Source organism: Antechinus flavipes, chromosome 2 (assembly GCF_016432865.1).
Source record: "Antechinus flavipes isolate AdamAnt ecotype Samford, QLD, Australia chromosome 2, AdamAnt_v2, whole genome shotgun sequence".
NCBI classification, from domain to species: Eukaryota; Metazoa; Chordata; class Mammalia; order Dasyuromorphia; family Dasyuridae; genus Antechinus; species Antechinus flavipes.
The window spans coordinates 357367849-357392009 of NC_067399.1; the positions used below are offsets into that span (position 1 = coordinate 357367849).

The following is a 24161-nucleotide window of genomic DNA, read 5'->3' on the forward strand; positions in this document are numbered from 1 at the left end:
TAAGAATTCAAATTCAAGTCTTTTAAGTCTAAAGTTTTCCACTATGTTGGAATGTTTATGAGATAATTCAGTTTAGGTTCCTGCCATTAAAAAGTAAAGGCAAGTAACTTTGGGCAAGTCACATCTTGTCTAGGAGACTTAGTTTCCTTATTTGTAACATGGGAACATTAATTGCCAAATGGTATGTATTTCATAACATTATTGATATTAAAGTTCAGAAATATAAACTGGAATAATTATTCAATTTGACAGTAGAATTTTCATATGTGCTTAGTTTGGTAAAGAATCAAGTTTTTACAGGAAATCATTTGTAATATGTGAAGAGTTTAAACACACCCATTTGAGAACCACATTACTTCCTAAAAACCTCTCTTGGGCTGGAGAATGAGCTGGTTATATTCAGACTGTGCATGTGTTCACTTGAGGGACTTAATCCTGGACAAGTCACTCTTCTTGGCATTTCTGAAGAATAATCCTATCCTGACATTCCTGGTTTTGTATCCTGTTAGCTTAAGCTGATTCCATATTCTGAAGCATCTTTGAAGAAATATGCATTTTGTGGGTGGTATTGATGTATCTGTTCCTGATCACCCTCAGACCATCCAGTGCTGAGAAATAAGCCAAGCCCTTTGGCTCATCTTTCCAACTTCCTCAAAAGACTGACTTCTCATAGAAGCACTGAACAATGGATGCTTTGATGGGGAAAAGAGCAAAAGTAACAGAAACAGAATCTGGTTTTGGGAAGCACAAATGCAGAGACTGAGGAGGGCCTGGAAAGCACTAGAATTAGAGGTAAGAAGACAAATTCTATAATCTCAGAAATAAAACATAAGAATGAGGAAATAAAATTTGATGTAGGAAAGAAGAGGAAAATACATTTCTAAGCTATAATGAGGAGGTAGTAAGAAAAAATCTTGTTTGATTGACATTTTTAAGAAAAGAAAAGAAAAGTCTTCATTTGCAGATGCTTTTTCTTAGAAGGAAGGAATTTTAGATTCACCAGAAGCGCTTGTTGGTCATCTTATCTAGAAAATAATTTTGTTTTAATTCTATATTTAAGAAACAGAAATAAATTATCATTTCCATATATAAAGAACAGAAAGATATGAAATCACTAATCTCCATTATCTCCAGCTTGCTTCTTTTATATTCAACACATTGTTTTCAAAAGTATCTTGTCTATTTCCTCCTAAACTTTATACTTTTCTGTGAATTTTAAAATGTTTCAATGATACTCTTTCCTTTTTTGATTATCTTGGTTCTCTACCCCTCGCTCCCTTTACATCATGGAATCTATGAGTCTCTCACTTCTCTGTCAGAAAATAGGCAGCATGCTTCAATTTCAGTCCTCTAATATCATGATTGGTCATTATTCTGAGCACAGTCAAATATTTCAATTATTTTTCTTTTACAGTTTTATTATTGCATGAATAGTTATCCAGCTCCTGCTTATTTCATGCAACATTACAAGTCTTCCCAAGTTTGAAACTCTCTCTTTTGTTTTTTCTTACAACACAATAACATTATAATACATTACTATATCACAAGAATGCTTAATCATTCTTCCAATTATGGGACATTCCATTTAATTAAAATGTATTACAATACATTTGCCATAACAATAAATGTTTTTGTATAGATGACCCATATATCTTTTTGCCTATCTTTAATTTCTCTGGACTAAATGCCTAGTAATAGTATTTTGAGGTCAAAGAATATGCAAATTTTAATCTCTAGAGTATAATTCCAAATTGCTTTCCAAAATGACTATACCAATTCATAGTTCTACCAACAGTGGTATAGTGTGCCTAATCCACCACATCTCCCCCTCCCAACAATTGACATTTTCACCAATCTAAAAAGTATGCAGTGAAATGTCAGAGTTGCTGATTAATACTTCCGTCATTATTAGTGATCGGGAGCACTTTTTCTTTTTTTTTTTTTCTTTCCTTTTAAAATTTAATTTAATATTTTATTTTACCTAATTACATGTAAAAGCAATTTTATTTTTTTTTCAAATTTTGTGTTCCAAATAATTCCTTCCCTCCTTTCCTTCTCTTGGTATGCATTATATGTGTGTAATTAGGAGTATTTTTTCCAAAATAGCTATCAATAGATTGGATTCTGACCTTCATTGTTATGTTTTTGCATTTGTTTTCTAGTTTTCAGACATTTATCAAAGAAATTTGTTGTACAGATTATTCCTAATTTGTAATGTTCTGGTTAGCTTTCTGGAGGGCCTTCTGTTCTGGTTAGCTTTTTGGAGGGCCTTTAGAACAGTCTTAGTCTCAGCAGAATAATCACCATGAGAATAGTCAGGGATAAAGTCCAAAGTCTTTATTATCTTTCACAGCCTGTCTCCTTTGAGGGGCTAGCTTTCTGGAGGTCCTCCAGAATGGGTCTTAGTTTCATTGGAGAAATGCAGGAGGCAGGAGAGCCACCATGAGGCTGATCAAAAATGGAATGTCTGTGGCTGACAGTGTCTTCTATTTAAATACTCTAGTACTTGTGTACATCATCATAGGTGTCAGTCTTCTAGAATAGGTGTCAACTTGTAGAACTGTACTAAGTAAGTACATGTAAACTAGAGTATCATTCATTATTTTAATTCCACTGAGTTAACATCTTGTTTTAGGATTAAATCAATCATACTGAACTACAGAACTATTAATCACCATGCTAAACTAGATAATCATTGTCTTATTCATCCCACTGAGTTAACACCTTGTTTCAAGTATACTTCTCCAGAGTTCTGGCTTTCTACACTAATTAAATCTTTCTGTTCTAATTGTAATTGCATTGCTTTTGTTTACACAGAAGCTTTCTGATCCTGATATGAGGATCCCTGATATGGAAGACATCCACCAGATAGTTCATAATATTAAACAGGTGCTATACAAGTGTTAGCCAGCTGTTGTTGTACTTGTTATTATTCAGATCTATAGCTCAGGGAAAAGATTGGGATAGATATATTGATTTTGGAATTGTCTGCATAGGGATGATAATTGAACTCATGAGAACTGATAACATCTCCAAAGAAGAAAATGTACAGAAAGTCCAGGACAGATTCTATGGATATGCTCTTAGAAGTAGTAAGTAAGTAGTAGTAAGGAAGAAAAGACTCTATTAAAAGGGACAGAAAATGAACACATATAATGGTTGAATGAGAACCAAGATGAAAACAAAGGGGAAAAAAAGCATGTCCCGGAAGAGGTCAAAAAAGAGGTCAAATAAATGAATTAACAAATCAACAACAATAAAAAAACAACAAAAAAACTATTAAGTTTTTATTTGTGCAACATACTGTATTAGGCACTAGGAAAACAAATAGAAAAGTAAGGCAATCCTGATTCTCAAGGAACTTACATAAAATAATAAATAAAACACAGAAAAGTTATATCTTCCCAGGGTCACACAGCTACTGAGAGGTAGAGCAAGAACTTAACTTCCAAGATAGAATTTATTTATCACATGATTTACATTGGTAATATATTTTTAATGATATGCTAAACTCTGAAATATATGGAGCTAATTTTAATCTCTTATGTTTTACTTATTTTACTTGACTCTTTTTCAAAGACTATAAATAATATTTCTATATCTTTAAGAGTCAAGTGGAATGTATTGAAAAAAAGTTTATGCTAGCAATTGGATAACAGTTTTAAAAAAAGTCATGTTATAATATGTGTATTCCTATGATGTCAGGGAGATTTTATGTGTTTATCTGTTATCAATAAGGAATCTGTGGAGAAAAAAAGAAAGTGATAAATCTTTTACATCAGATCTGTTTAGTATTATTTATTTAAGAGAAAAACATTATAGAGAGAATTCTATAGAGATTGTAAGAAGCTAGCAAATACAGTCTATTTTGGAATTATTTTTCTCCCATGATAAGTAAAGCAAGAACAAAGAAAAAGGCATGTTAGTACATGCCTTATTTTCTGAGATATATCTAACTCTTGAGGATAAGTATGAGAATTCAAAATTATTTTAATCAGTATCAAGAATGAGTTAAATAGTTTCAGACAAATGAAGAGGAGTCACATATTATTATTTTAAAGATTTAAGATAACTGGTTCTGAACTTTCATTTGGCAAAGTGTTGTAAATGTATATTAATATTTATATGCACCTTTATATTTATTATATTTCATTTGTTAATGAATATGTTTGGGGATTTCAATATTTATAGAAATATGCAATATATCTAAAATCAATTTATTAGTCACTACAGGTCATACACTGTGCTAAGCAATACAAATATAAAGAATAAAACAATTCCTATTTGCATTCTAATGTGGGAGATACATGTATATATGTATACATTAGATAGAGAAAGAACATAAATATAAATTGGAAATACAAAATCAAAAATACTTAGATAAATACAAAACCAAAAAAAACTAACAATTTCATGAATCGAGAAAGACTTCATTCAAAAGATGGTTTTTGAGCTGCATATTAAAGAAAAAGAGAGACTCTATGCAGTGGTGATAAGAAGGAAGAATATTATAAAAATGGGAGTCTGTCAGAGCAAAAGCTGAGACTGGCCAATTTGACTAGATAACAGAGTACAGGAGGGGGAGTAGAAAAGTCAGGTTGGAGCCATATTGTATAATATTTTAAGCAGAAGAATTTTCATGTTATCCTAGTTGAAATAGAAAATGACTAGCGCTTACTTAGTAGAGGAGCCACATAGATCTACACTAAAGACTGTAAATGCAGATATAAGAGAGGGGAACACTTCAGAGAGAGAGAAGTGTTTACTTTGGGGAGGGGGGTGTTGTTGTTTTTTAATTATAATATCAATTTATTAGAGACAAAGAGGTTCTTCTTTCATTTAGTGAAGTAAATATTCTCTGGTATGGAAGTTAAATTCAATAAGAGAATTATTAATTCATATTTTATTGTCTTCCCAAAGCATTGAGGAAAAATGGGGCTAGATTGCAAGTGATTCAACAGTGTGGATAAGGAGAAGGCTATGAGCAAACTGGGAGTGCAGCAGAGATGAGGGAATGACTAGAGAAAACTACACACAAAGAACAGGACAAAGGAAGTTGTGGAATGGGGAAGGAGAAAGAGGAAATAACTAAACTTCACACACCAATCATGCTGCTGGTACTGCTACTGCTGCTCCTCCTCCTTCTTTCCTTCCTTCCTTCCTTCCTCCTTCTTCTCCTCCTCTTCCTCCTCCTCCTCTTCCTCCTCCCCCTCTTCCTCCTCCTCCTCCTCCTCCTTCTCCTCCTCCTCCTTCTCTTCCTCCTCCTTCTTCTTCTTCTCCTCTTCCTCCTCTTCCTTCTTCTCTTCCTCTTCCTTCTTCTTCTTCTTCTTCTTCTTCTTCTTCTTCTTCTTCTTCTTCTCTTCTTCTTCTTCTTCTTTTCTTCTCCTTTTTCTTCTTCTTCTTCTTCCTTTTTTTTTTCCTCTCCTCTCCTTTTCTCAATCTCTCTATCCCTTCCTTCTTCTCTCTATTATAAACTTTATGTTTCTTGGCCCCTTCTGAAGTCACACTGTCTCACAGGTAAATAACTTTTATCAGGTGTAGGGTCAGTCTATTAAGGAGGACTCTGACAGGCATCCTTCCAGCCACAACTAAGACAAAGACCCTTTTGTGATTGTCATAGAACAATCTATTCACTTTACCTTTATAAAGATGGACAACTGAGGCATCTTTGCAATCCTGGGGTATAACTTCTCTTACCATATAATTTGGGAAATGTCAGTCAGTTTTATATGAGCAATTGACCCCTTATCTTGTAAATCTTAACTGGAATAGATTCAACACCCAATGCTTTATCACATGAAAGTAGCCTGATGACATTCAAAAACAATGCATAGACCATTGAGCCTTGTCAGGAGACTTAAGTTTAAATCCAATCTCATTTCTAACTAGCTGTATGACCTTGGACAAGTTATTTAAATTCCTTTTGCCTCAATTTCTTTAACCACAAAATGAGGATAATAATAACACCTATTTTGTAGATTTATCATGAGAATCAAGTAAGATAATATTTGTAAAACTTGTAACACAATGCTTGGCATATAGCAATACTATATAAAGGCTTATTTTGTATATATATTTTATGTAGTGAAAAGAATTCTGGAGGCAGAGTCAAGATGGTGGAGAGTAGATAGGATTTTGCCTAAGCTCTTCCTGTCTTCTCTCAGAATTAATACTACAGCAAGCTTTTGAACAGATTTTTGATTCACAAAAGCTACAAACTTTTGGAATGCAATAATTTTCCAGGTTAAGCTATCTTGAAAAGATTTCAGAAAAGGTTTGTCTCAATAGGGCAAATGGGAATGCAGTGTGGGGAGGCTTGGCATGGGGAGACCCAGACCAGGGAATCTAGTAGGAAGCTCTTAGCCAAAATACATCAGTGGTTATTCTGTCCTAGTTCAGAAGGTTAGTAGATTAGCAGACCAGTTGTGAAACATCCAAAAAACTACAGAAGGCAAATTGGGGAGCCCCTGAACCCCAGCATAACAGGCAGGGACTTAGGATCATCCAGTGCAGGGAGAAAGCCTGCAGCACCACTAGCCCTAGTGCAATCAGTGAGAAGCCTCTGTCCCCCTGCAAAAGAAACTTGGGATAATCTCCCTTGTGCCCTAAAAGCAGAGCTCAACTTTATAAAATGAGCAAAAAAGCTAAAAGAACCCTTACTATGGAAAGAAAGCTATTATGGAAACAGAGAAGATCAGAACACAAACTACAAAAAGGACAACAAAGAAAAAATGCCTTCAGGTGAAGACTCAAAGGGAATATCAACTGATCTCCAGCTCAAGAGGCTGTCTTGGGAAAGTTCAAAAGGGATCTTAAAAGAGAGATAGAAAGAAAATGGGGAAAAGAAATGAGAGCTATGCAGGAGAATTTTGAAAGTTTGTGGGGGGAAGCCAACAGCTTGTAAAAGGAAGTACAGAAATTGACTAAAGTAAATAACTTCTTAAAAAATAAATTTGGCAAAATGAAAAAAAATATACTGAAGAAAACAACTTCTTAAAAATCAATTAGGCAAAATGGAAAAAGAAAACAACTTCTTAAAAAAGAGAATTGGCTAAATAGGGAAGAAAATCCATTGAACAAAACAACTTCTTTAAAAGTACAATTGGCCAAATGAAAAAGGAAGTTTAAAAAAGATAACTGAAGAAAATAATTCAATAAAAATTATAATTAGACAAGTCAAAGTGAATGACTCAATGAGACATCAAAGATTAGTCAAATAAAACAAAACAAAACAAAACAAAATTAAATAGAATAAAATGTAAAATACTTCACTGGAAAAACTACTGATCTGGAAAATAGATCCAGAAGTCAATCTAAGAATTATTGAACTACCTGAAAGTCATGATGAAAAAAAAAGAGCTTGGAAAACATTTTTCAAGAGGTCATCAAGGAAAATTGACCTGATATCCTAGGACTGGAGGGTAAAATAGTCATTGAAAGAATCTACTGATTACTTCCTAAAAGAGACCCCAAAATGAAAACTCCAAGGAATATTGTAGCTAAATTCTAGACTTCTTATATCAAGGAGAAAATACTGCAGGCAGCCAAAAAGAAACAATTCAGATACTGAGGAGCCAAATCAGGATAATCCAGGGCCTAGAAACTTCCATTTCAAATAATCGAAGGGCCTGGAATATGACATTCCAGAAAACAAAAGAGTTTAAACTACAACCAAGAATCAGCTACCCAGCAAAACTAAGCATCATTTTTCAGGAGAGAAGGTAGACATGCAATTAAATTAGGATTTTTCAATCATTTCTGATGAAAAGACCACAGCTAAACAGAAAATTTGATCTTCAAATACAAAACTCAAGAAAAGCCTAAAAATGTAAACAAAAGGAAAAATACATTTTTTAAAGATTAAAATGTTTACATCCCTATATAGGAAGATGATATGTATAACCCTTGAGAACTGTATCTTTTTTGTCAGGCAATTAGAAGGGGTATACTTAGAGGGTGTAGATATAAATTGATTTTAATGTGATGATGTAAAAAAGAAATTAGGTGTGGAAAAGGAACTGTACTTGGAGAAGAGGAAAGATGAGGTAAAATGGGGTAAATGATGTTACATGAAGAAACACAAAAGACTTATAACAATTAAGAAAAAGAAGGGAGGGGATAAACATTGTTTGATTCTTAATCTCATCAGATTTGGCTCCAAGAGGGAATAACATACATACTTAGTTTGTTTTACCCTGTAGAAAACTAGGAGGAAAAAGGAGAAAGGAAAGAGGGAGACTAATAGAAGGCAGGGCAGCAGTAAAACGGGAAAGGAATAACAAAGGCAGATGGGTAAAAATAGAAAGGCTAGATTAAGGGAGGTGAGAAGCAAAACACTGATGAGAAGGAAAAGGAAAAAGGAGAAAAAAAACTGAAGAAAAAAAATGGCAAGCAATACAGAGTTAGGAATCTTAACTCTGAATGTGATTGAAATGAACTCTCCCATCAAAAACAAAGCAGAGAGCAGAATGGATTAAAAGCCAGAATTTTACAATATGTTGTTTACATGAAATATATTTGATACAGAGAGATATATACACACTAAAGGTAAAAGGCTGGAGGAGAATTTATTATGCTTCAGCTGAAATTTAAAAAAAAAAACAAAAAACAGGGGCAACAATCCTGATCTCAAATCAAGCAAAAGAAAAAATAGATCTAATTAAAAGATAAGGAAGGAAATTACATCTCAGTAAAGTCTACTATACATAATGAAGTAATATCAATATTAAACATATATGCACCAAGTAGAATAGTGTCCAAATTCTTAAAGAAGTTAAGTGGGTTGTGAAAAGAAATAGACAGCAAAACTTTACCAATGGGGATCTCACTCTCCCTATATCAGAACTTGATAAATTTAAAATAAACAGGAACAAAGGTAAGAAGGTGAGAAGAATTTTAGAAAAGTTAGGCATGATAGACCTTTAGAGAAAATTGAATGGGGATAAAAAGGCACATACTTTTTTCTCAGTAGTACATGGCACCTACACAAAAATTGACCATGTATTAGAGCATAAAAACATCACAATCAAATGCATTTTTTCAGATTATGATGCAATAAAAATGATATATAATAAAAGGCCATGGGAAAATAGATCAAAAATTCAACGGAAACTAAATTTTAAAAATTAGAAAAATTAAAGTTGGTAATTAAGAAACAAAATTTTTACTCTGCAGATGATATGATAATATATTTAAAGAATACCAGAGAATCAACTAAAAAACTACTAGAAACAATTAATAATTTTAATAAAGTTGCAGGATGTAAGATAATCCTATATAGATCATCAATATTTCTATATGTTACCAGAAAAAGCCCAGCAGCAAGAGACAGAAAAAAAAAATCCCATTTAAAATTACTGTAGATAATATAAAATATTTGGGAGTCTACTTGCCAAGACAAACTTAAGAACTATATGAACACAATTACAAAATACTTTTCACACAAATAAAGTTAGATCTAAACAATTAAAAAACTATCAGGTGCTCATGGATAGACTCTAATAGAATAAAAATGACAATTCTATCTAAATTAATCTATTCAGTGTCATACCAATCAAATTACTAAGAAATTACTTTATAGAGCTGGAAAAAATAATAACAAAATATATGGAAGATCTTTTGATCAAGAATTTCAAGAGAATTAATTTTTAAAAATTTCAAAGGTAAGTGGCCTCACTGTACCAGACCTAAAACTATATTATAAAATGGCAGTCATCAAAACCATTTGGTACTGGATAAAAAACAGAGCAGTAGATTAGTGAAATAGGTTAGACTTACAAGGCATAATAAATAGTCAATAACTATGGTAATCTATTGTTTGATAAACTCTAGTTTCTGGGATAAGAACTCACTATTTGACAAAAATTGCTAGGAAAACTAGAAAATAGTATAGTAGAAACTATACATTGTTCAACATCTCACACACTATATCAAGATAATGTCAAAATGGGGTCATCATTTAGACATAAAGGGAGATACTGTAAAAAAAAAAAAAAAAAAAAAAAAACTAGAGGTAAAACACATAATCTACCTCTCAGGTCTGTGGAGAAGGGAGCAATTTATGACCAAAGAAGAATTAGAGAACATTGTGAAATGCAAAATGGACAATTCTGATTACATTACATTACATTAAAAAGGGTTTGCACAAACAAAACCAATGTAGCCAAGATTAGAAGGGAAGCAGAAATCTTGGAAACAATATTTACAGCTAGTGTTTCTGATAAAAGTCTCATTTATAAAATATAGTCATTCCCCAGTTGATATGAAATATTTGAACAATTTCAGATGAAAAAATTAAAGCCATTTTCTAGTCATATGAAAAAATACTCTAAATCACAATTGATGAGAGAAATGCAAATTAAGACAACTCGGAAGTACCACCTCACACCTCTCAGATTGGCTAAAATGATAGGAAAAGGTAATGATAAATGTTGGATGTGGAAAAACTGGAACACTAATGCATTGTTGGTGAAATTGTGAAATGATCTAACTAACCATTCCAAAGAGGAATTTTGGACTATGTCCAAAGGCCTATCAAAATGTAGTCATACCCTTTGATTCAGCAATGTCATTATTGGATTTGCATTCCAAAGAGATCATAAAAGATGGAAAAGACCTATATGTACAAAAATGTTTGTAGCAGCACTTTTGTAGTGGATTTAATGGATGCACATCTGCTGGGGAATGGCTAAATAAGTTATGGCATATGAATATGATGGAATATTGTTGTTCTATAATAAATGATGAGCAGGCTGATGTCTACAAAGCCTAGAAAAACTTACATGAACTGATGCTGAGTTAAGTTAAGAGCCAAAGAACATTGTACAAAGTAACAACAAGATTATGTCATGATCAACTGTGATGGACTTGGCTCTTTTTAACAGGCAATTCCAATAGGCTTGGTATGGAAAATGCCATCTACATCCAGAGAGAAAACTATGAAGACTGAATGTGGATCAATGCATAGTATTTTAACCTTTTTGTCACTGTTGTTTGTTTGCTTGGGGTTTTTTTCATGGTTTTTCCCCTTTTGTTCTGATTTTCCTTGCACAGCATGACAAATATGGAAATATGTTTAGAAACATATTTAACCTATATCAGATTGCTTGCTATCTTGTGGAGGCTCTCCTCCAGAAGAGGAAGGGAGGGAAGGAGAAAAATTTGAAACACAAGATTTTACAAAGGTGAATGTTGAAAAATATCTTTGTAAATATTTGGGAAAATAAAATACTCTCAAAAAATTTTTTTAAATACAAAAAAAAAAAAAAAGAATCCTGGATTTGGAGTCAGAAAAGGGAGGTTCAAATATCAATTTTCCACTTACTATCTGTGAGGCAAATCATTTCTCTCTCTAAATCTTAGTTATGGTTTATCAGTCACTTGCACCTTCAAGAGTTTGCAAAGATGATTTTATCATAGCAATATAAATTCTTTGTAACAGCTGAAGAACTGCCACATTACAACATTTTCCCCAAAGCATCTAAAGAACTGTGTTTTTTGGAATATTGTGGCTTTTGCAGTCTACAATGTCTGCAAAAGTCAGAGTTATTGTAATAGACTTCTGTGAGGTACCAAGGTATATGGGACAGGTCGAATGCAAGACCCCCTTCCCATTTAACTAATCAGAGACATCATTAGGTACAAAGAGAAATTTTTACAAATGATCATTTTTGTTTTTATCCAACAGAAAAGATAAACACAGGGAAAGCCACTGATCTGAAATTCCTACTACCCTACATGGCTTCATCCAACTCCTCACAGAACTGTCCCTTTGTGTCTTCTGAAGAAAGCAAGATATTCCTGATTGTGATGTATAGTAGCGTCTGTGTGCTAGGCCTTCCCACAAATTGTTTCACTGCCTGGTTTTCCCTCTTGCAGGTGCTACAGGGGAATGTGTTGGCCATATACCTCTTCTGCTTGGCCATTTGTGAATTGCTCTATGTGGCAACTTTACCCTTCTGGATTGTTTATATTAGGAATGATCATGTATGGACAATGGATTTTCAGACCTGTAACATAATTGCATTTGTATTTTTCTGTAATATCTATGTCAGCATTTTACTTTTGTGTTGCATTTCTTGTGATCGTTTCATTGCTGTGACATATGCTTTGGAATCTAGAGGGTACAGAAAACTAAAAATAGCTGCGTTCATTTCGATAGCAATCTTTTTAATTGTGGGAATAGTCCACTATCCAGTTTTTCAAATGAAAGAAAATATAACTTGTTTTGAAGCCTCTACAATAGATAGTAAGATAGCTAGTTTTCATTTCTTTCGCTTTTTAGTAGGATTTGCTATCCCATTTTCCATCATCATTTTCACAAACTACAAGATCTTCAAGAACATCAAAACCAGCACAACTTTGACTGGATGCCAGAAGGCCAAAGTAAAGAACTTGGCTATTTCTATAGTTCTCACTTTCCTAGTCTGTTTTGCTCCTTATCATTTGGTACTTCTTGTTAAAGCTTCAGTTTTTTCCTACTATAAAGGTGAAGCAAAGAAAGTGTGTACTTTGGAAACTAAGATGAATATGATTTCAATGGTATTCCTAGGCCTGTGCACTTTCAACAGCATAGCAAACCCTATCATCTATGTGCTAGCCAGTGACAATTGCAAAAATGAATTGTCTCGTGTTCACAAAGGATGGAAACAATGGTCCACAAAGACTGATAGTATCAACCTAAAGTGTTCAAAGTAGATGGAATAGTTAACACCATAACCTGTAATGTGTCATCTGCTTTTTTCTATCCCACATTCTATAGTGGTGCAACCAGAGTTCAGTGACAGTTTATATTTTTAAAAAGAGAGATTTTAACAGCTGAAGAACTGCCACATTACAACATTTTCCCCAAAGCATCTAAAGAACTGTGTTTTTTGGAATATTGTGGCTTTTGCAGTCTACAATGTCTGCAAAAGTCAGAGTTATTGTAATAGACTTCTGTGAGGTACCAAGGTATATGGGACAGGTCGAATGCAAGACCCCCTTCCCATTTAACTAATCAGAGACATCATTAGGTACAAAGAGAAAGCATTTATTTAATCCCTGCAGGGAAAGACCCAGACACACCTGGGAGCCATCCCAAGTCCACCATCTGCTCCTGGAACTCGGCCAGCTTCTGGCTTGTCCAGGGTTTAAAAGCAGAAGACTGAAGCCTTCTCATTGGATAGACTAAAAGGACATAATGATTGTTGACCAATGGTCCTATATCTCCAGGTTCAAAGTTCATTTGTCCAGAAATCAAATGACCTCCCTAAAGTCCCAGTTCTGGGAACAGGGATCATGTGACTCAGTACTGAGAAATACTTCATCCAATCAGTCCCATTAAAAGGGAAAGTTAACATGAGCAAAGAGTAAGCTTTTCATAGGAGAAGGTCTTAAAAGCTATGACAGGAGAATACTCCACATAAAAAGGACAACATGAACAAAAGTGCTAAACTGGAAACCCATGTGTGGGCAGAGGCAAAAAAAAGTCAAGCTTTGGTTCCATCTCAGCCAAAGAGTCCTTTCCCAAGGATTTTATCATGAAGGGGCAATGGTAGAAATCAGGCAGCAACAATAGCAAGGTTTCAGGAACAAGTATAAATGGGAAAAAAGAAGAGAGACTCCTTTGAGATGCTTAGGGAAGAAGGAGCATATGACATCTTTAAGATACTGTAAATTGTCAAACCTTCACTGACCTCTACAAATATTTACAAAGTGGGTGATCAATTAGCATTCATTGATAATGACTTTATTTGTTATAAGTGCTTTCAATTCAATAAATAAATTAATAATTAATTAATTCAATTAGCCTTTTTAATGCCTTTACAGCATAATGCTAGAAAAGATACATAATCCCTCTTCTCTTGTTTTTCACATTCTGGCTAAAGTTAAAACACAATTAATGATAATACTCAACATAGCATCATCAATGCATTTGACAAGTACAGAACAAAATGGGGAAAGAATTTTAAGCTTCCTAGAAGAGGTGGCATTTGAAGTTTAAAGTCTAAGTAGAGATTCAGTCAAAGAAAAGAAGGAAAGAAGAAATAGTATAAAGAAAGGCACAAAACAAGAAAATGCAAGGCTTGTTGGCAATGTTTGAAAATACTGCTAGCATCTACTGTTTTCTAACATTCTAGTTCACATTTTACTTGGGTTATCACAGTAACTGAACTGCCAACAGAAAAAGGTCCCTCTTTCCTCTCTTTCTCTTTCTCATCTACTCCATATTTCCAGAGTCGTCTTCTAAATGCACAACTCTTGTCACATTATTTCCTAGATCAGAAATCTTCACTGGCTAGCCACGGCTTATTAAATAAAATCCAGATTCCTTAGCACAGCATTCAGTGCCCTCAATAATTGACTTGTATGTATGTGTGTGTATGTCTGTAAGGGAACTGAACCTTCCTCTTCAGTTTTAGCTCACATATTTCTTCCCTATTTCATGCCTTTCAATCTTTTGTTTTACACAAATGGAGTAGATGATATTTTCTCTCAGAGATTAAGAACTTGAGGATAAATTTTTCAAAAACCATTTGGTTTTGTCCATGATTGCCCCTATTATCCTGATGGAGGAAGGCATCTGGTCAGTGAAACCCTGAAATTCTTCCAAGTGCTTGAATCATGAATTTAGTTTCTATTTACTTTACAATAAAGGCATTGCAAAAGGGGGGAAGGGGAATGAATGAGAAAAAGGAAGGGAGAAATGGAGGAAGGGAGAGAGATAGAGAAAGACAGAGTCAGAGTCTTTTCTTTCTCTCTTTCCTCAATCTGATCAACTAGATTGAAATACAAAGAGAAGACTATGTGAAAGAGAAGAGAGGAGAACCTTTTATCTTTTCTCTTGACAAAAGTTAACAATCCAAAATAAGGAGAGAAATCCTTCTTAATTAGTCCTTATATTTATAAACATTTACTTCTCTGTCTTTGCTACTAGTCTAACATAATAGATGGTCCATGTTTTAGCCTAGACAATGATAAAATTCTTCTACAAGTTTGAAATGTAGATTAGTCCATCTTCAAGGTCAAAGAAACTATTATTTCTAAGCCATTTATTCCTTACCTCAGTTCTTCAAAGGTTAGAGGAACTAATTTCTTAAAATTATCATCATTATTACTACTTATCATTAGAATGTAAACTCTTTAAAAGCAGGACAGTCTTGTTTTTATATTTGTTTATACAATTCTTTGCAAGTGCTTATCAAATTCATTTTCATTCATTAATTTATAATCTTTCTTTAGCTACCTGTGCTTTCTGTGTTCTGTTTAAATTATTGACTTTCTAGGAACATATTCTTTTTATCATTAAAATTACAATCTTTGAAAATTTGGGGAATTACTAATGTAGTTAAGTTGTTCATCCTTTGTTTTTGAAAAGAACAATGGCATCTTGACTAGTTTGTGAATTGGATTTAAGTGAGGTAGAGACTACAGAGCTGCTTATCTTTTTCTTTCTTCCACAGTCATTAAAGGAGGACAAAAGTCAAAATACAGTAAATGACCATGACATCTTTGATGTTTAATAAATGTAATGTTATCTTCTCTCAAATATGATGTTCTCTGGGAGCAGGTTTCTTGGCGAGCTTTTGGAGACAACCTTCCTTTCAGTTCAGAGTAATAATCACCTCAAATGCAGCCAGGAGTTAAAAGTTCAGATCCTTTATTGTCTCTTCCAAAATAGCCCAGTTAGCTTTCTTAGAGGGCTATTTTTCTCCTTGGTTCCAAGAGCTCCTGTTGCTAGTCCTTTTGCCTCTGCCAGCTTCAGCCTCCAGCTCTCTCTGAATCCTTTGTTCTGCCCAACTGACTCCTTGCTGAGGCCCCAAGAGCTTCTAGTGAGCTCATCCTTTTATATGCTCTTTTAGAGGTGTGAACTCAAAGGTTGACTCCTCCTCCAAGAGTGGGATTGTGGGAGCTGTGACTTGTGAATCTCCTCCACTGAACTTATGAATCTCCTGGACTTGTGAATCTCCCAAAATTCCAGTGAGTTAACACCTTGTAAGAATCATAATATCTCCCACTTTCTTTTGATTTTAGAACATAGGTGGTCATGACTTCCCTGACTTCTCAAGGAGGTGAGAACCCCCAAAAAGAAGGTGATCACACCTTCCCTGACTGCTCAAAAAAGAAGTGAAAACATCATAAAAAGGAGGTGGTCACACCCTCCCTGACTTCTCAGGGAGATGAAAACACCAAAGGAAATGAGAAATCAAATCAAATTAGTGGGTTTCTGAAGGGGCTCACTTGAAACAAGTATACATAAATCCATCAATATGGGAGATATTACACATAATTACATAAATTACATAAGCACATAGCAATATAACACAGGCTAGTAGCAATGTAAAAAATAACATGAATCAACATGAGAATTTATACAAGTCCATAAGAAATCTATTGTCCATTAGTTCATGTGCCAGGAATCCAATAATTCCTGCAAGTTTTGAAGTCCTGCAATAGTCTCATCAACAATTTTTCATCTCAAGGAAGCCAATGATTCCTGCTGGTTTTCAAGAACTGAAACAGTCTCATCTTGTGTTAGGGAATCCAATGATTCCTGAAGATTTTAAAGTTCTTTTAATAGCCATGTTCTTTCAGTGTCAGATATTTCTTAAATCTTCTCCTTTGTTTTGAAGTTTTTCTCCTTTTCTGTCTCTCTCCAGGTGCTTGTTGCCATCCATCTGTAGGAATTCAAGCAAACCCTCTCTCCTAAGCAGTTAACCTATCTAATTCCCTTCTATTTACCACTTTGTAGATTTCTCCTCATTACCTGGCAATTATATTGAAGCTGTTTTCACTGGACTTCCCTGTTGGTTTAAAAGGCCTGTATTCTCCCCAAGTGTACTCCCTTTCTGCTATATGATTGCTTTTCTGTTGGTTGATTATGTAATCCCTCTCTGCCATGTGATTACTTTTAGGTTGATTCATCACATCAGAGTCCTGACCTTCTACAGACTCTCAGCTGCCATCATGCCCCCATCTGTCTTTTGTATGATATCTTGGAGCTGGGCTCCGCCTCTCATTTCCCTGGATCAATCTACAGTCTGAGACCCAGTGGAAACCCTTGTGGCATTTTGGACATGGGGTTTTGGGTTTTCTCTTACCCTGTCTTCTCAATCTATCTCCATATCTGCATTGGGCTCTCAGATGTCCAATCTTTCCACACTGAAAACATCAATGAGTTTCTCTAGAAGTCCTTTGCCAAGAGGGACCCTGTCCCATGTTCATCATAGTTTGGGTATAATAAGCATTTGTGCCTACTAAGGCACAGTGTCTTATGATCTCTTCTAAAGGAGCATCTTTGTATAGTCCCCATATAATTGCTTTGCATTTTCCTTAGCCAGATGTCTGGTCATTATTTCTGTAGCTGCATTTTCTCCAGTGGTTCTTGTGACAGCTGTTTCCAAACATCCCATAAAATCAGCAAAAGGTTCATTGGGATCTTGCTCTATTTTTGTAAAGACTTCCCCTCGATCTTTTCCTGGAAGGGAACCCCAAACTTTTATAGCCACAGTTGCGATCTACTCATAATCTGTTCTGAATTTTCTCCATATTGATCTTCACCTGCTAGTTGGTCAAAAGTGATTTGCACATTAACTCCTGTTTGCTATTGTATTTGGCTTGAATCCTATATAATTCATGATATTCTGAAAGCCACAACAAGTTTTGTCCAGGTTCTAAACATGTCCTTGCTATGGATTTCCAATTACTCAGGGTTAAGATTTCATAAGTCAAACTATTTAGTAACATTTTAACATAAGATTGTGAGAGATAGAACTCCTATCCAAAAATGACTGCTCAGAGACTTCTCGAAGTAAAAAGCAGAAAAGTTGTTGTTTATTAATAGGTTCTCATGAGAATGAGCAATTCCACCATGAGGAGGGAAAGAGAGAAAGGTCACGGTAGAAGAGCTAAAGATTTAGGAAAGATATACAGTTTTTATAGGTTTGGTTAGAAAGAATTATATCATGGGTTGGGGAGCATTAAGAAAATAGGTGCCCTCTCCCCTTAATTGAATGTTAGACATGGATGCCAACAGACCTTCAAAATTTAGATTACTAAGCTAACATTCAACTAATAGTCTAAATATTGATGACATTGAATAGTGATAAATGTCATCATTTCAGGGTAAGTAAATATATCTAAAGTTTAAGTAAATATTGGCTAATACACAACATACTTATTCAGGTCACAGAGACATAGAAATAATGAAAAATAAAATGTAGAAAAGGAATTTAAACATTCCTGGAAGTTCTTCACTTTATCTCCATTTCACACAAGATGATGTAGCCCCATAAAAAGTGCAACCCTTTTTCAAATCTTTAATTTTTTCCAGATCAAAAGGAGTGTATCTTCTCCTTTTTTGACCTGGAGTCAATCTCTTCAATCACAGGGTATGCATTTGTAAAATCAGATACATCCTGTCCTTCATTTTTTGCCTTAACTAATGCCTTTTCTAATCTTGTCACAGGCTGCTTAATAGGTGGTTCTGTTTGTGTCACCACCTCTCCCCCTCCTCCTTCTCCCTCCACCCATGAAGGGTTAATTGAGGGGAGAGGGTCATGAGATGTGGAATGATCTAATTTCTCCTGCTGTGAATTCTTATCTGATTCTTCATCCTTTTCATCTAGTTTAGTTGGCACCTCCTCCTTCTGCTCTTTCTTCTTTTTCCTTATTCTAACACATATAATTTCTTAAAGCCAGTTGTATTAAATTATATGTATTAAGTGTGTCTTTGGAAATTAAGAGGGATCCATTATCATTATAGGATTGACAAAGTTGCTCTCCTACTAATTTCTACTCCTCTAGATCCAATTCTTTTTCCACAGAAAACCAAGGAGATATGTACTGTACAGTTTCTAAAAGTTCACTGATCTGCCCCAAATTATAACCCAACCTTAGCTTTTCATAACCCTGACAATACTCTCTAAACATTTTCCTTGAAAAGAAGGCTGTTTTCTAAACATCTGTTCCATTTCAGCTGCAATTCTACTTTAGCTCATTAACAAAGTTTCCTTGTTCTACTCACCCTAATTTCATCTACAGATGAAGGTTCTTGGCCCCACATTGGACGCCAAAATGTAGTGTTCTCTTCTATCAGATATAATGTTCTCTGGGAGCAGGTTTCTTGGGAAGCTTCTGGAGGCAGCCTTCCTTTCAGTTCAGAGTAATAATCTCTTCAAATGCAGCCAGGAGTTAAAAGTTCAGATCCTTTATTATCTCTTCCAAAATAGCCTGGTTAGCTTTCTTACAGGCCTATCTCTCTCCTTGGTTCCAAGAGCTCCTGTTGCTAGTTCTTTTACCTCTGCTAGCATCAGCCTCCAGCTCTCTCCGAATCCTTCATTCTGCCCAACTGAATCTTGACTTCTCAATCTCTCCAACTGACTCCTGGCTGAGGCTCCAAGAGCTTCCAGTGAGCTTGTCCTTTTATATGCTCTTTAGAGGTGTGAACTCAAAGGTTGACTCCTCCTCCAAGAGCGGGATTGTGGGAGCTGTGACTTGTGAATCTCCTTCACTGAACTTGTGAATCTCCTGGACTTATGAATCTCCCAAAGTGCATATCAATTCCAGTGAATTAGTACCTTGTAAAAATCATAACAACTAAGCTCTAAGTGCTCCACAGCACTTAAAGGTAAGGGATGGGTTGGCCATAAAATCCTCTGTGATTTGTGGTTCTCCCCAGTTCAGGAAGAATTAAGATCAGCCCTTGGCAAGAGGAAGTAGTTCTAGTAGAACATGAGTTCTTCATTCTGGAAAAGAAACATGATAACAGGGAAGTGATGCCATGATATGCTAATGAATTGGATTAGAGGGAGAAAAGGATATATAAGGTCACTAACTTCATTTTCTCCTCAGAAGCCATCTGGGTTCAATAGACAGTTATAGATCAGGATGACTTAAGATGGGCCTTGATGTAGTGGGTTTTTGGCCAAAATAGAAAAAATTGCTATTTAGGAATCAGGGCCCAAAGACCTAGTGGACTTGGCCTTGGACCATTTGTAGGCCAATCAATGAGAGTCAGAGTGATTTGGGATATAGGAATGATCCTTAAAAAAGAAATTTAGCCCGTGGACTTCAAGATATTTTGTGAGGCTTCAGCAATCAAAATTTATATTCCTTTGGTCAGAGCACTAGCAAGAAAGTAAAGGGAAGAAGAAGAAAATGAAAGGAAAAAAGAAAGGAAAGGAGGAGGAAAGAGGAGGGAGGGAGGGAAGAAAGGAGGAAGAAAGGAAAGGAGGGACACAGAAAGATGTGTGTGTGTGTGTGTGTGTGTGTGTGTGTGTGTATTACTATGGATATCAAAAAGAAATAAGGAGGTTACAGTGTAACAAAGAGAAATGACAGAGTGAAAGAGAAGCAGCATTCCATCTAGCACCAGGTTACTCTTCTTTTGGAAACAGAAAACCATTCCATCAAGTCTCCAATCTATTCTCCTATCTTGGGGAAATGGGAGTAACAAAATTTCTTTAGCTTTTTGCACTTGTACCCTGCCTAGACTGCTTAAGACCTCTTAAAGAACACTCCTTTGGAGATAAAACTAAATATTCAATGAAATCTACCTAAATTTATGCTCATTGATTAACAAACTCCTTCCTGGACACATTCTCCCAATTTTATTGATTCTGAATGCCTGGCTATCAACTCCTCTCTTCTTCTCCTACTCCCTGATCTTTTAATCCCATTCCCCTCAACCCATCCCACCCCCACCCTAAAATCCCACTCCAAACCCTTCACTTTGTTTTCTGGAATACCTGTTCCATAGGCAACAAATTTGCTTTCACCTTAAATCTTTTACTTTTCCACCCCTTCCATATTCTGATTCTCACTAAGAATTGGCCCACTCCTTAAGATGACTTCCTTCCTGACCTGCCCTTTCCAGCATAGGCTAAATTTTATTTGTTGGAATCCTTACAAAGTGTTAACTCATTAGAGTTGATAGAAACAATGCTTATGTAATTGTTTCACACATTAAAGCTCACACTTTTAAGAGAGTTTACACATTAGAGCTCACAAGTTACACCTCTCATAATCCTATTCTCAGAGGAGGAATCAACCTTTGAGTTTACATCTCTAAAAGAGCATAAAAAGAACTGAGTCAGTGGAGTCAATCGGTGGAGAAGAGGAGAACCAAGATTCAGAGAGAGCTGGAGGCTGAAGCTGGCAGAAACAAAGGACAAGCAACAAGAGTTCTCGGGACCAAGGAAAGCTTACCGAGCTATTCTGGAAGAGACAATAAAAGATTGGATTTTAATTCCTGACTGCATTTGAGGTGATTATTGATTTGAACTGAAACTAAGACTGCCTCCAGAAAACCTCCCAAAGAAATCTGCTCCCAGAGAGAACCATTATTATTTAGAAAGGAAGAGAACACTACATTACTCATACTCCTGACTCACTGGTTGAGGTTGGCCACAGCAGCCAAGAGATAGTCCAGAACCAATCTATTGTCCATCACTTCATGTGGCAGGGAATCCAATGATTCCTGCAGGTTTTGAAGTTCTGCATCAGTCTCATTTTGTCTCAAGGAATCTACTGATTCCTGTAGGTTTTGAAGTCCTGCATCAATCTCATTAACAATTATTTTTGATGTTCATGAGTCAGTTGCCATACACATAGGGCTAATTGCCATCTTCTTTCAGTGGCAGACATAGTCAGAGATGGAACCATCCAATGTTTCTTGGGTCTTCTCCTTCATTTCAAGGATTTTCTCTTTGTCCTTCTCTCTCCAATGGACAAGGTGGATATGGCTCTTTGGCCATATTTAATTCTTTCTCCTATGTAGAGATACAAGCAAACCCTCTGCCCCAAGTGGTTAGTCTGTCTGGTCCCTTCCATTCACCATTTTCCAGATCTCTCCACATCACACAAGCACTTAGCTAAAGATGTTAGCTGCTCACACTGGACACTGCCCTCCCTGAGGTTTATGAAACCTGTCTTCTGGAGCCAGTGCATCCTCATCAAAAATCAAAAAATTAATAGTATAAAGAGTTAAGTTTAGAAGTTTTCTAGGATTATCTGTGGCTTCCCCTTTCTTTTGTTTTTGGAAGAGTGTCTTGATGTCTCTGTTTCTCCTTTCTATTAGCTGTTCTTGAGAACTGAAGGGTATGCTAGTGGTGTGTGAAATCTGATACCGGACACAAAATGTTTAGAAATATATGCAGGTCCATTATCTGTTTTTATTGCTTGTGGCATGCCCATAATTGTAAAAGCCTGTATAAGGAATTCAATGACCACTTGGGCTGTCTCTTTTGCTACTAGTATTGCAAAAGTAAATTCTGAAAAGGGATCCACTACAACCTGGATAAAAGCCAGACGACCTAAAAATTTATAATGGGTCATATCCATTTGCCAAATTTCAATGGGTCTCAAACCACAAGCGTTCTTACTGTAATAACATAACTTTTGGATATGCATTTCTTACAGGAATAAGAGCAGTAGCCACATACATTTGATACACGGTTGGGCTATTTTTCATTTCCTGGGGCAAAACTGTCCATTCAAATCTTTTATAAGGGTCAGCTAAATACTGGACACTGAAAAAGCAAATCTTTTCATATCCTCCTTATCCAAAGGGATAGAATAGAAACAATCCTTAACCCAAAGAGGTCATTCCCTAGGCTACTGAATAGGACATGGAGGTCTAGTCTGAAGAATTCCTATAGTTTCCATCTGGTCATTCACTTTTCTCAAATCAGTCAATATCCTCCATTTTCCAGATTTCTGTTTTACAGCAAATACAGGGGAATTCCAAGGACTTAGAGAAGGCTATAAGAGTCCTTGATCAAGTTGTTCCTGTACTATATCTAATAAAGTCCGAATTTTTTCACTGGTTAAGGGCTACCCACACTGGTGTCTAGTTTTCCACTGAATAAAAACAGGTGAGCGTGCTGGCAGGCCTTTGACAGCAGCCCTGCCTAAAAAGCTGAAGTAATTGTAATTGTAATTGTAATCCTAATTGTTGTAAGATGTCTCTTCCCCACAGATTGATAGGGATTTATTTTTTTACTACAAAAGGAGTAAAAACTTCTGTTTCACCTTCAAATATCCATTTCAAAAGGGTAGCACTAAGTCCAGCTACTATTGATCCTTCCATGCCAGACATATGGGTGTCTTCAGTAATCTTTGGCCAATGACTGGGCCATGTACTCTAATGACTGTACGATCTGCACTCATGTCTACCAATTTTTCTAATGGTATGCCATTTACATAGATAGTGAGCATAGGTCAGTCAGCTATAACAGCTGCAGTCCAGAATATTCCTCGATTCTGTTGTAGGTAATCAAAATCTGAATAAATATCATAAAATTGCATATCAGGAGTATGTATCAGGAGGCCTGATACTACTACTTCTCCTGGGGGATAGATAACACATTGTCTACCTATATTAGTGACTGGGATATTAGCTACACATTCTCCATTTTTCCCAAATCAGGGTGGATGGACACTGTTTTATAAGCACTCTCAGGAGGTGAAATGGTCAAGCCTACTGTGTGTGGAGGCAAGAGATCTATAGGCCAGACAGGGACAGGTTTCAACACTACAGGGGATATCTCAGTAATCCCAGCTGCATACAACTCTATTCTCCCCAATTGTAATCTCTTTCTCCCATCAGGTTGCTTCTCAGCTGATTGATGATGTTGTAGTACTGAACTTCTAAAGACTCTCTGAGTGTAACATCGGCTGCTATCATGCTCCATGGGGCTCTGGAGCTGACCCCTGCCTCTTGTAATAAGGACATAAGGGGTGGGCAGTTTCACGGACAGTGTCCGTGGTGTCATTGCCCCATCCCACTTCTCCTCTTGCCTATAAAGGCCCAGTTGAGGGAGGAGATTTAGGAGTTGGGGAATACTCTAAAGATGCGTGCTAAATTATAGTGGAAGTGAAATTGAGCTGTGAATGTAAAAAGCAAGCTCATCAGTATGGACTTAAGGTACTTAACTCCTTTACAACCCAACTGGCCTGGTTCTCCAAACCTCCCAGGGCAGTAACAAGCAATATAAATTCAATAAAATACTAAAAAAGACTTCCTTAACTCTGTCCCATGTGATGTATCCTCCAGGGCCACAGCCACCAACCCTCTGCTTGTTTTTCTCCTGATAGTTCCTTGTTTAGCAATCAAAGTTAAAATCTTTCCTTGTTTTAAAACTTGTGAGATTCCTTAAAGCCGATTTTAACCCATTGTA

General features: G+C 35.7%; 1 protein-coding gene across 1 annotated transcript; it reads left to right on the plus strand.

Moving 5' to 3' along the window:
* Window positions 1-394: 394 nt before the first annotated feature.
* On the plus strand, window positions 395-13780 carry GPR132 (G protein-coupled receptor 132). The gene is made up of 2 exons (XM_051978116.1): window positions 395-792; window positions 11687-13780. Exon 2 carries the CDS (start codon window positions 11737-11739, stop codon window positions 12694-12696), a length of 960 nt encoding a protein of 319 aa, XP_051834076.1. The 5' UTR covers window positions 395-792; window positions 11687-11736; the 3' UTR covers window positions 12697-13780.
* Window positions 13781-24161: the final 10381 nt, after the last annotated feature.